The 14,597-nt window shown below is 39.1% G+C and overlaps 1 protein-coding gene across 1 annotated transcript in view; it reads right to left on the minus strand.

Moving 5' to 3' along the window:
* Nucleotides 1-265: 265 nt before the first annotated feature.
* The window catches only part of LOC106883442 (uncharacterized), a 32,853-nt gene continuing 18,521 nt past the window's right edge, over nt 266-14,597 (minus strand). Inside the window, exon 2 of the mRNA XM_089351942.1 lies at nt 266-8,158. Within this exon, the coding sequence (XP_089208068.1) occupies nt 483-7,700 (7,218 nt within the window). The 5' untranslated portion in view covers nt 7,701-8,158 and the 3' untranslated portion in view covers nt 266-482. The remainder of the gene's footprint in view (nt 8,159-14,597) is intronic.

Genomic DNA, 14,597 nt, shown 5'->3' on the forward strand with positions numbered 1-14,597 from the left:
ATTTTCAGGTTAATATTAAGTCTATGTATGATTACAAGGTATCTAAGTAATCTAACAAAGGGTTAAAGAAATGTTCCTGATTTTCATCTAAGGTTTTATAAATAGCTCCCTGAAACACAGAGAATGGAAAAAAACCCCAAAAAACAATGAAGAACACAACATGTATTATTTATATGGAATGGGATGGAAACATGTAAAACACTTTTTAAATAATTTCAAATATTTTCCTCTATTTTTGTAATACCAACAAAGCTTCTCAATCATATTTTGTTTGTTTTTTTTTGTTTTTTTTCTTTTTTTTTATATACTATTTTTCTTCCTTTTTCTTTGATTCCTTTAACTGAATAAGATTAGACAACCTTTTAAAGAGAAACACGCATACAAAACACACATGCATACACACACACATTTAAAAAAAAAAAGTGAGATTCCATGTTCAAAGGCGGTAAGCTGGTTTATTTTCACTCTTGATCTGAGAATGCTTAAGCAGTAATGTGTTTTTGCAGATGAGAGCGGAAGGCACACTTGCCCAAAAGGACTTCTCCACAATAGGTGCAATTAATAGCTTTATTGTGCTTTTTGTGGAGCATAAAACTGCTGGAGTATGTAAACTTTTCCCCACAAGCATCACACTCATATGGGGTATCCCCAGTATGAGTTCGCATGTGGACAGTCAAGGCTGACTTCTGTGTGAACCTTTTACTGCAGCGTTCACATGAAAATGGTCTTTCGCCAGTATGGGTACGCATGTGAGTGAAAAGATTACGAGAGATTGTGAATGATTTGCTACAAATGTCACATTTATATGGTCTTTCACCAGTGTGGACACGCTTGTGTATAGACAAGTTGCTGGCTACACGAAATGTCTTGGGGCACAGGTTACATTGATATGGCCTCTCTTCACTGTGTGTACGCAAATGTGCAACAAGACGAGACTTTTGGTTAAATGTTTTGTCACAAATTTGGCACTTGCTATTCATCTCAGTTAAGTTGTCAAAGTTGCCATTATCAGAAGTTTGTTCACTAAAAGATGAAGTAGCAGAATTTTGTTGCTGCTGGCTATTGGTCAGGAAATTAGCAGAACTGTTAGCTGAAGAGAACATATCATCTAAGAATATGTTACTATCATTATATTCACTGTCAATTGCATCTTTAAAAATATTTTGACTTATGCTGCATTTAGCGTCCATTGCACTTTCTGCCACTGTGTCATCCCCAAATCTATTCAGATTATCTGTTAAGCTGGAATTGGATTTCTTTTCAGGAGATTCAAGTATTAAACTGCCATCAGATATAGGAGCATTTGGAAATAGATAGTCAGTAGTGCCATCAAATTGGAATGCCGGCGAAGCCTCAGGTGCATCAGACATACTTGCTCTGGAGTGATGATGCTTGATATGCATTTTCAGACTATGTGAATATGTAAAGGTTATTTTACATACTTGACATACATATGGTCGTACACCTGTATGTGTACGCATATGAACTGTTAAAGCAGACTTCTGAGTGAATCGTTTGCTGCATTGTCCACATGCAAATGGTCTCTCACCAGTATGCGTACGTAAATGTGCAGTAAGATTCCGAGAAATTGAAAAGGCTTTTGGGCAGTATTGGCATTTATAAGGTCTCTCACCTGTGTGAGTACGCAGATGCACTGTAAGGTCACTACATACACGGAAAGCCTTAAAACACAAGCGACACTTGTAAGGTCTCTCACCAGTATGGATGCGATAATGAGCAGCTAAATGAGCTCTTTGGCTAAATGTTTTACCACACACTTTGCAAGCAGCCTCATCAATGGAGAGTGGTTCATCTGATAACAGACTCTCTAGCCGTGCAGCTGTTGCTTCTATTTCATCAAGATCTATTTCAGTATTGGATAGTTCAACACACTCATTTTCACCATTTTTGTTTCCATCATTTTCTGCAGATTGTAATGAATACTTTGAGCGTCTTTGCCTTTTGGTTTTTCTGTTGAGCTTCTCTGAGATTCCAAATTTGGTACGTAATGACTGGTGAGGTTTTTCAAAATCTCCTAAGTCTGCATTATGAGCTTGAAAATCACTAGTATTGCTTTTAATGAACATATTATTCTGGTCTAACTCTTCAAGTGATTTTTCATGAAGGTTCAGAGAATCTTTCTGACTGAGAGTAATCTGATCAATTTCGAGTTCATTGAGATTGTTATTAACAAGTGAAAGAGACAAGAAAGGATCCGATTTCAAACGTGAATTTAAGTGCTGATCCTCAGAACTTTGCATCTTGGCATGAGGAACTTGATTAATTGAGTTTTGTTGCTTGGCTTTACTGCGCTGCTTGTGAGTTCTTCGATGGATTCCAAGAAGATAGCCATGTGTAAATGTTTGGTCACAATCATTGCACTTGTAAAGCCGGCCACTGGACGGTTTGCTATTGCTATTTAAATTATGTTGTTGTTTCCTGTGAACATTGAGACTGTAAGAATAGGCAAAAGATTGACCACAGACTTCACATTTGAATGGCTTAACACCTGTATGGGTTCTTATATGAACTGTTAGAGCTGATTTCTGAGTGAAACATTTGCTGCAGAATTCACACTTAAATGGTCTTTCTCCAGTGTGAACCCTCAAATGAGCGGTTAAATTTCGAGAAATCGAAAAACCACGATTGCAGATTTGACATTTGTAAGGCCTTTCTCCTGTATGACTCCGCAAATGGACTTTCAAATCATTAGGAATGCGAAATGTCTTGCTGCAGACATGGCAATTATAAGGACGTTCTCCTGTATGGATCCTGCTATGTGCTAATAAAAGGCATTTCTGATTAAATGTTTTCTCACAGTCGTTACAAGAGTAAATTTGTGAGGCAGTGTCCGAAACATTATCATCACTCTTTTCAGCAAAGCCAACAACATCATCAAAGTCAACCTTGTTCAAATTTTCAGATTCTAATAAATGCTGTTGCTGGCTAGAGAAATCTCCAGGATCAGATTTATAGGCCATGTTTTGAGAAGTACCGACACAAGGAATTTTCTCTTTCTTCTTTTGGTTATTCAAAGTGCGAAAAGATTTTTCCAATGTTGCAACTGATGACGATGGTGATGGATCTGCAGGATCATCGTTCAAGGCTTTGAATTTAAGAGAATCAATCATACTTGAGGAATTGGATTCATCTTTGATGCAAAGCATGGCTTCTTCCTCAAGCTTCATTTTGTTGATGACTTGGTTCACTTGATTAAGCTGTTGTTGATCGAAACCATCAGATAAATTAGAATGGTTGCGGTTTTTTGTTTTTCTTTTGCCTCGTTTTTTAGCAGTACCTTTAATTGCATAGTTGGTTTCTTTTAGAGATGATGTGTAAGTCCCTTCTTGCAAAACAGACTCTTCATTAATCTTTACTCCTGATGATGATATTGCAGTTTTGCTCAACCCAGGTTTATTTTTGCTATTTGATTCTAAATTTTCTTTAAGGTGTTCTTCAACGTGACTGCTAAGAGTATCGAAGCAAGGGAAAGTCTTGTCACAAACAGTGCATCGGAAAACCTCCTCCTCAAGCTGGTCAGTGACATGACGCTGCTTATGTTGCCGTAAACTTGATGAATGAGCAAAACTTTGTGGACACATACCACATCTGAAAGGTTTTGATCCAGTATGGATACGCATATGGACCGTAAGAGCTGATTTCTGAGAGAAACGTCTAGTACATATATTGCACTGATAAGGTTTTTCACCTGTATGTACCCTCATGTGGGTTGACAAGTTACGTAAGACTGTAAATGTTTTATCACACACTTTACACCTATAAGGACGTTGGCCTGTGTGAATACGCGTATGTACATTAAGATCATTCGACACACGAAATGCTTTATGACACCAAGTACATTTATATGGCTTTTCACCAGTATGAATTCGAAGATGTACCAAAAGCTGATGGCGTTGGCTGAAAGTACGCTCACAAAAGCTACAAGACAGATTTTCCTCTTCATCATCAGCATCAGGGTCATCTAGAGATGTTGCACTGATATCAATGGCAGATCCTTCACCAGAATTGGAAGATAACATATTATCATCGATCTCGTTTTCAAGATCTTCCATTTTGGGATCACCTTCTTCTTCAAGATAAATAACAATCTGATCATTATTCAATTGATGGCAAGATGCATTATTTTGCACAGAAGAAGTTGGACTCACCTCAGATGGTAAATGAGGCTCATCGATACCTAGAATACCAGTATTGTTTTCATAAGGCTGCTGTGGGATTAATGATTTGTTAGATTTTATAAATGTATCACCTAGTTTCTCAGATGATTTTCCTAAGTGTTGCTTTTTTATGTGTGCTGAAAGGAGGTAATAACGACTGAATGACTGAAAACAATGCTGACAATTATGGCTTTTTACATGGCACCGGTGTGTGTGGACTACTTTCAAATGAGACATCAAGCTGCATGAGAATGCAAAACTTTTACTACAATATTGACATTTGAAATATTTCTTACCATGTATCATTTTATGCATTTTGCAAGCAGTTTGACGAGTAAACTTCCTCTTGCAATGAGAACAGCTGTAAAGACGGCTTTTCCAGTGTTTCCCCACATGTTTACACAGGTCCTTGAATTTTCCAAAGTCTCGGTGACAATACCAGCAGATATGAGCTTTTTGTCTAGCTTTTATTTTTCTTGATATTTTGGCTTCATGTTGCAAAGACAAGTGTTTAGCATATTTAAAATAGGAACTTAATTTTCCGCCAAAACCCTCTTGAGAGGAACTCTTTGGGGCAACATTTTCAGAGTTCTGACTGTAGTTTTGCATTTCTAAATTCCCCACATAAAGTGCCTGCAGATCATCTCCATTTTTTGAAATCTGAGAATCACAACCCAATTGGTCTGGTAGACCTGATTTTCCAAATATAGATTGATCTACATTCCCAAAATTTTCACCATTTCTTATGAATTCTTCAGTATTATTTTCCATTTTAACAAGCATATCTGTATTTGGCCAAAGATCTGGATTGTCTATGTTGGTAATCTGGCAGTCTATAGATTCAGTAACATCAATAGTCTGAGAAATCAATTTTAATTTTCCTTTCCTTTTTTTTTTTGACTTGGAATTCTTTAGGTGTGGTGTTCCAGTAGAGCTTAACAGCTTTCTGTCCATTTCATTAACTACATTTTCATTCAGAATCTCGGTATTATCTGTACTGAAAGAAAGTTCCTTGATACCAGCAGCACTTTCTGCTAGCTGTTTGTCTTCATCATGCGACTTCATGTGCAGGTTAATGGCACAAGACCCAATATACATTCCCTGGCAATAGTTGCAGCGATAAAGTTTGTTATCACGTACATGTGAGTTTAGGACATACGAATAAGAAAATGTTTTGCCACAGCTTTTACAAACATATGGCTTTTCACCAGTGTGAATGCGGCTGTGTGTCCGTAGTGCACTTTGTTGAGTGAATGACTTATTGCAGGTATTGCACTGATAAGGTCGCTCCCCAGTGTGAATACGCAGATGTGCCACAAGATTGCGAGAAATAGCAAACCCACGCTTACAAAATCTACATTTGTATGGTCTCTCGCCTGTATGTGTTCTAGTGTGCACTTTCAAATCATACTGACGAGTGCATTGTCTTCCACACTCTGTGCATATGAATGGATTAGCATTTCGGGAATGTTTCCCTAAATGTTCAACGAAAAGTTCAGCCTCACATAGTATCATGCCACATAGTGTACACTTGTATGTTTTAAATTTTTCAGCAATATTTGATGATGTATCAGCAGCAGTGGAGTTGGACAACATATCAATTTGGGACTGATCCATCATTGACATTATAGATGGCATGGAGGAAGAAGCCACCAAATCCTGTTGAGAGGATTGGGGTAGATTTAAGAAAACAGTACCTTCTGTTTCTTTCTTTATAAAAGAGTCAGTTATGTCTCCTGAAGAGTTAAGAGGGTCTTTATTTTCATCACTACTATTGTTATTGCTGTGATTGTTGTTGTCATTGTTCAGGAAGGAATTGGATAATGAAGCTGTCGATGGAAGACACTTCAGAGCATCATTGAGAGCAGATGTGTAAATATCTTGGTCAAAAAGAGAAGCAATATCTAATTTATTTTCAACAAGGCATGATGATGATTTTGTGATCTCTTTGCCAAGATTTGTCTCAGACATTGCATTGTCTGATGTTTGAGAAATTTCCTTGGAAAAGGTATCACTAGAAGGCAGAAAAGATGGCTCATTTTTCACTGAGATGCTACTGACCAATGATTCTGTAATAACAGCACTTTGGTTTTCTCCTTCATCTATCAGAGTAGTGGTCTGGTAACTTTCCCATTTATTGTCTCGGGATGTATTTCCTTTATCAACAAAGTGCTCGTTCTCAGAAACACAGTTCATATTTTCTTCAGTTTTTACAGAATTGAAAGATTCGTTCCCATAAAGGCTTACATTAGATGAGTTATTAGCAACTGAAGCAGTTGGACTGATATTTTTAGTTGCCTGACTAGCCTGACTGCCAACTGGATTTTTTGAAAGCAGCCGTTTGGATCTACCCCCAAACGTAGTATTGGATGCACTAACAGAAGGTGATTTGGAAGAGTGACAACTTTTTGATGACTGAGAATGTTTAGAAGGTGCTACTGCTGAAATTGAAGCATCATCAGACTGTTCTTTACTTCTAGATCTAGTCTGACGTTGCCCATTGCTAATCTGAATTGCACCAAGTGATTTTGCAATGCTTTCTCTTAAGTTACAGTAAATGGAAGAGGGCTCTGTAAACTCTGCATGTGAAGAGTTATCTTTGTCGATCTTTTGATAAATATCATTGTCATCAACAGCTTTGTTGAATCTAGGTGCAACCAAGTTTTCTTGGTTCTTTTCCTCTTTTAAATCATCTTCGGCCTTAGATGGTACTTTACCAACACCATTAACATCTTTCTGAACAGTTCTTGAAGGATTGTCGTCATCACTCTTCTCAGAATCAGTGTCTTCATTGTGAGACTTCCAATGCTCGGCTAGAAGCTCAATTTGGTCAAAGCCTTGGGAACAAATAGAACAAGTATAGAGAGCTTCTTCCTCTGGTTGAGTATAATCAGAGAATCCCAATACAGTTGATTGCTTGATGGTCTCCTGGTTTTTAGGGGCTCTACCTGCTTTACGACGATTATTTTTTTTACGTCTGCCTCTACCAGAAAGATTTGTGTTACTAATAATATTGTTAGTGTTATTACTTACAGAATGAATATCACTACTGTTGTTGCTGCTGTTATTGGTGTCAATGTCGTTGCCATTCTCAACACGTGTATGATCACGTAAGTGCACCTTCAAGCTGTTAGAGTATGCAAACTGTTTGGCACAAAAGATGCACTGGAAAGGTTTATCACCAGTATGAATCCTGGAGTGAACATTGAGTGCAGATTTCTGTGTGAAAGCCTTGTGACATAAGGAACAGATAAAAGGTCTCTCACCTGTATGAATACGTATGTGTGCAGTGAGATTACGTGAAACTGCAAATGCTTGATCACAGAAGTTACATTTATAAGGCTTCTCTCCAGTATGAGTGCGGAAATGTACTTTCAAATCAGAGGCTGTGCGAAATGGCCGATTACACTGATTACAAATATGTGGTCGTTCTCCTGTGTGAATTCTCTGGTGAGAATCTAATCTAGATCTATTGGTGAATTCTTTGTCACAAAAATTGCACTCAAATGACGATTTACCCATTTTGGAAGAAAGAGAAATACAGAGATGGATAGGATGAAGTAGAGATAGGTAGCCTTTTGATTAAAATTTAATTTTCTAAGGAAAAGAAGCCTTGTTTAAGGCAATGCTTGAAAGCTACCTGTATAGAACTTAAGGTTTTTATTCCAAATCTAACAAAGTAATAAATAGAATGGGGAGAATGACTCAGTAATTATCAGCTATTGCATACTGTTTTTACAAGAAGGCAGAAAGAAAGAAAATGGTGGGAGGCAGAAGTTTGCCGTTTTCCACTCAAATATCCTACATTTACACCATGGTGTGGAAGACTGTCTGTCAATCAGGAAGATATCGTATCATCATGGTAAAATAACTAGCAAACATCCTGCTACAATCTTGGCCTGAATTTGCCATATCATGACAGGAAATAGAATGAGATTGATGTCATAGACTTCAGGCAAAAATCCTTTTTGAAAGGCAATCTGGAAAGAAAGAAAAGAAAATACATACAGAACAATGTCAGAAGATATTTCTTTCAAAATTTCATATATCTTTTGTTTTAAGCCCACTTTATATGATAAATAAATGGATTTATCTCTCTCACTATGCACAAACACACACAAAATTTAGTAACAGTTCTGACTTGGCTCCATGCAACTTATCAAATGAACGTATCTCCTCAAGATTCTAGAGACCAAATGAGATAAGTCCAAGAAGGTTTCTAGATGATGGGTTGTTACTGTTCAATGCAAATCATGTTAGCAACATCAATTCAAGTTTATTCCTACGACCACGTGTCAGGACAGGGGGTTGGTGAGTAGCTGGTTATTTGTTAACAAAACTATACAACGGATACATGTACATAAATATATATATATATATATATATATATATATATATATACATATATATATATATATATACATATATATATATACATATACATATATATAAATATAGAAAAAAATTTTAATTAAGGTACTCAGAAACCTGGATGTTTGTACATTTACAGATTTTTATTAATGTCACATATTAAATGAAGCGCTTTTCACCTAGTCGTGTAGGTTTTTCAAATTGTTTTGACTAGGTGAAAAGTGCTTCATTTAATATGTGACATTAATAAAAATCTGTAAATGTACAAACATCCAGGTTTCTGAGTACCTTAATTAAAAATTTTTTCTATATAATTTCTGTACATCACCTCCAAACCTTCAAATATATATAAATATATATACATACATATACATATATATAAATATATATAAATACATATACATAAATATATATAAATACATATACATAAATATATATAAATACATATACATAAATATATATAAATACATATACATAAATATATATAAATACATGTACATAAATATATATAAATACATATACATAAATATAAATATATATAAATACATATACATAAATATATATAAATACATATACATAAATATATATAAATACATATACATAAATATATATAAATACATATACATAAATATAAATATATATAAATACATATACATATATATAAATATATATAAATACATATACATATATATAAATATATATAAATACATATACATATATATACATACATATACATATATATACATACATATACATATATATACATATATATACATACATATACATATATATACATACATATACATATATATACATATATATACATACATATACATATATATACATACATATACATACATATACATATATATACATACATATACATATATATACATATATATAAATACATATACATATATATAAATACATATACATATATGTACATATATATAAATACATATACATATATATAAATATATATAAATACATATACATATATATAAATACATATACATATATATACATATATATAAATACATATACATATATATACATATATATAAATACATATACATATATATACATATATATAAATACATATAAATACATATACATATATATAAATACATATACATATATATACATATATATAAATACATATACATATATGTACATATATATAAATACATATACATATATGTACATATATATAAATACATATACATATATGTACATATATATAAATATATATACATACATATAAATATATATACATACATATAAATATATATGCATACATATAAATATATATGCATACATATATATATAAATACATATACATATATATACATATAAATACATACATATACATATATATACATATAAATACATATACATATATATACATATAAATACATATACATATATATACATATAAATACATATACATATATATACATATAAATACATATACATATATATACATATAAATACATATACATATATATACATATAAATACATATAAATACATATATATATACATATAAATATACATATAAATACATATATATACATATAAATATATATACATATAAATACATATACATATAAATACATATACATATAAATACATATACATATCTATACATATAGGAGAATATACAAATAATAACAACAGACGAGGACAGGTGGTGTAAATAACAAAAGGATGTATTAGTATGACGCTCGGGAATACGGAAAGTCTTTGACGTTTCGAGCTACGCTCTTCAACAGAAAGAATACGGAGACAAGGAGAAAAACACGGAGAAAAAAAATTGAATAGTGTTCAGTCAACGGTCAATCATAATAATGGCCGATCATAACAATGACTGACCGGAAGTTAGAAATTCTTTTTTCAGGAGAGCTAAGAAAGGGGGAGATAACAAACGGTGATCGGGAACGAGGGGCTGTGTGTGGGAGGTAGAATGCTGGTGATCTTGATGTATGTAGTGTGAAAATGGGGAAGGGAGGAAGGGAGAAAGTAGTTGGTCAGTTGTAGTGTGTGCGTGGTGTGATGCGAGGGTATTGGTGTGGTGTGATGTGAGGGTGTTGGGAGGTGGGGAAGGCATGGGTGGAGTGTGGGTTAGGCTGAGGGTGGGGTAGAGGTAGGGGTCTGTGGGTAGGGTGGGGTATGTGGGTAGGGGTGGGTGGTGGGTGTAAGGAATTGGATGGGGTGGAGTGGGAAGGTAGAGTAGGAGTGTGTTGGGGTGTGGTGGGATGAGCTTATGAGGGGGTGTTGACGAGGAGGGAGAAGGGGAAGGTGGATGTAATAGAGGGGGAAGATGGGTATGGGAGGGGAGAGGAAGAGAGGAGAGAGGGTGGGTATAAGAGAGGGAAGGTGGATTGAGAGAGGGGGAAGGTGGGTATGGGGGGGGAAAGAGAGGAAGAGAAAGAGAGGAAGAGAAAGAGAGGAAGAGAAAGAGAGTGAGAGAGAGGGAAGAGGGGTATGGGGGGAGAAAGAGAGTGAGAGAGAGGGGAAGAGAGTGAGAGAGTAAGAGAGTAAGAGTGTAGAGAGTAGGAGAGTAAGAGTGTAGAGAGTAAGAGTGAGAGAGGGGGGAGTATGAGAGACGAGAGTGAGAGAGAGTAAGAGAGAGGAGAGAAAGAGTAGGGGTGAAGAGAAGTGGGAAGAGAGCTAGGAATGAAGAGAAGTAGGAAGAGAAGTAGGAAGAGAAGTTGGAGTGAAGAGAAGTAGGAGTGAAGAGAAGTAGGAGTGAAGAGAAGTAGGAGTGAAGAGAAGTAGGAGTGAAGAGAAGTAGGAGTGAAGAGAAGTAGGAGTGAAGAGAAGTAGGAGTGAAGAGAAGTGGGAAGAGAAGTAGGAATGAAGAGAAGTAGGAATGAAGAGAAGTAGGAATGAAGAGAAGTAGGAAGAGAAGTAGGAGTGAAGAGAGGTGAAGAGACGTACAAAGAAGTAGGAGTCGGAGCAGGAGGTGGGGGAGGGGAGAGATGGGTGGTAGGAGGGAAGGTGGGGGAGAGAGACAGGAGGAGGAGGTTAGATGAATAGTGGAGGGGAGTTGAGCCCATGTGGCGCAAAGGAGCGAAGATAGAAGATTAATTCCTGTTCACGGCGCAAACGGGAGTCCGGATGGCCCCTGTGCATGGACAATCCAAACACAGACAGGTGTTGCCGCAAGGAGTGGCCGGCAGAACGGAAGTGGCGTGACACCGGGGTGTCATTGCCGACGTTGATGTCTCGGAGGTGTTCCGCGAATCGGTCGGCCAGGAGGCGCCCCGTTTGTCCGATGTACAGAGATTGGCAGAGAGAGCAGGAGAGGCAATACATGATGTTGGTAGACGTGCAGGTGAAGGAGTCAGTGATGCGATAGGGTCGGTGATGGGTGCTGGTGAGGAGGGTGGTGTTGGAGAGGTAAGGGCAAGTGCGGCAGCGTGGGCGGGAGCAGGGGAACAAGCCAGGTTGGGAAGTTGGGTTGGGGATGAAGCTGTGGACCAAGAGGTCCCGCAGGTTGTGGGCTCATTTGAAGGAGGGGAGGGGTCGATTAGGGAAGATGTGGGGGGTGGAGGGGTCGGACTGGAGGCGCCGAAAAGCTCGGAGAATGGAGCGTTGGAGGGGTAGGGTGGTGGGATGGAAGGTGAGGGGAAAAGGGAGGCGGGAAACGGCAGGGCGGGTTCGGGGGGAGAGAGCAGATGCACGGTCCACAGGCTAAAGTGGTGAGCCATGAGTTGAGACTGAGTCTCAAAGTCATGGCTGTCGCTACAAAGTCTGCGTAGACGGAGGAATTGGGAATAGGAGATGGAAAGTTTTGTGTCTAGGGTGGGAGGAGGAGAAGTTGAGATAGGAGTGTGAGTCTGTGTGTTTGTAGTGGATGGAGGTGCTAAGGGCGGAGTGGAGGATGCTGACCGAAATGTCGAGAAAGGGGACAGAGGTGTCAGAGACAGTACAGGAGAAGTGGAGGGCAGGATGGAAAGACTGAACGAAAGAGAGGAACGAGTCAAGATGTTCGCGGGAGAGTGAGGTGGCACCGATACAGTCGTCGATATACCGACCGTATAGTTCGGGAGTAGGACCAGTGAAACTGGAGAATATTTGGGCCTCAACATAACCAACGAAGAGGTTCGCATAGTTGGGGCCCATTCTCATCCCCATGGCCACTCCCGAGACCTGCTGGTAGATATCTCCCGCGAACGAGAAGCAGTTGAGAGATAGGACAAGTTCGGCCAGACGAATGAGTGTGGAGGTGTCGGGTTGTGGGTTGGGGCGTTGGTCTAGAAAAAGCTTCAGGGCACGCAGCCCCTCGTCGTGGGGGATCAATGTATAGAGGCTCTGGATGTCTAGAGTGAAGAGAAGCTTAGAAGGGCCGGGAGGGAAAGAGAAAGAGTTGAATAGACGAAGCGCGTGGTTAGTGTCATGAATGTGGGAAGGGAGAGAAGCCACTAGGGGGGCGAGGACACGGTCTAGGTATTTTGAGATAAGCTCGGTGGGGCAGTTGCAGGCGGAGACGATGGGGCGGCCAGGGTTGTTCGGTTTATGGATCTTGGGGAGGAAGTAAATGGTGGGGGTGCGTGGGGTGCGAACAATAAGGTTGGAGGCGGTGGCGGGGAGACGGGAGGAGAGGATGAGGTCATGGATAGTGGAGGACACAGTCTGTTGGTAGCTGGGCGTGGGGTCGGAGGGCAGAGGGCGGTAGAATGAGGTATCTCGAAGTTGACGGAGAGCTTCGGCCTCGTAGAGGGCCGCGCGCCATACTACCACGGCTCCACCCTTATCAGCCGGTTTTATGATGATGTCCGTGCGGCGTCGGAGGGATCGAAGGGCCGAGAGTTCGGCTGGGGAGATGTTGAGTCGAGATGGACGCCTGGAAAAGTTAAACCGGCCCACAGCGCGTTGGCAGGCGCCCGCGAAAAGATCAACTGCCTGGAACTGGCCAGGAGCAGGCGTCCACTGGGATGGTCGTCGGCCCAGGTCAGTGAAGCAGTCCTCGTTGGGTGCGGGTGGTGTGTTATGGAAAAGCGCACCCAACCTAACGCGGCGCACAAAGCTGTGGACATCAGCACAGGTTTGAAATTCCTTGCAGGATGGAGTGAGTGGGATGAAGCGCAGACCCCTATTGAGGACGGAGCGCTCCGCCTCAGAGAGAGGAAGATCTGGGGGAATGGTAACGACAGCCTGAAGTGGAGAAGGGGTGGGTGGAATAGAAGTAGGAGGGGATGAAGTAGGGTTAGGAGGGGCAGTCGGGATGGTGGAGGGCTGGGAGGGAGGGGGTGGAGTGTGTGTGGGAGAGGCAGGGTGGTTGCGTGTGGGTGGGGAATGCACATCAGGGAGGGAGAAGGGTTGTGGAGGGGTTGGGGTAGTGGCATCGGGTGTAGAGGAATGGAGGAGTGAGTGAAGTTTGCGGAGCTTAGTGTCGGTAAGAAATGCATGAAAGAGATGATTAAGTTGAATGATAAAGCGCAATGTATTGTGAGCATAGGAGGGTGACAGAGAGGAGAAAAATATGGAAAAGGCTGGAGGAAGAAGGCGGTCGATAGTGTGGATTTTAGAGAGATTGGAGCGAATGGTGGCCCGCATAAGGCGGTAGGATGTGGTGCGGAGTATGGGTAGAATGGTGGTAGAAGAGTGGAGAGTGGGGTGGAAATGGAGGCGGAAACCCTTAGGGATGAGGCGGTGATGTAAGCAGCGACTGAGAAACGTAATATGACTAGAGAAACGAGTCTTCTTGAATATGAGTAAGGAGAGTCGTATAGTAGGTTGAAAGTTTAGAGAGGGAAGTGTGCGGAGGTATAGTTTTAGGCGGTTGTGGAGAGTGAGTTGGAAAGATTTGTAGTCAGGCATGATGGAACGAGAGAGAAAAGAAAATTAGACGTGGGAAGGAGAATTACAAAAGGTGTGGTGGAAAAAAACAAGCGTGATGAGAAAATTGGACGTGGAAAAAAAGGAAATAAAAGAAAAAAAAGGAAAAAAACTGGAAAAAAACTTTTTTAACAGGTGTGGGGGAAAAAAATAAAGGCATGAGGAGAAAAAACGAAAAAGGGGTTGTGAGAAAAAAATATAT

Source organism: Octopus bimaculoides, chromosome 5, assembly GCF_046866305.1.
Source record: "Octopus bimaculoides isolate indiv1 chromosome 5, ASM4686630v1, whole genome shotgun sequence".
In the NCBI taxonomy this organism is placed as follows: domain Eukaryota; kingdom Metazoa; phylum Mollusca; class Cephalopoda; order Octopoda; family Octopodidae; genus Octopus; species Octopus bimaculoides.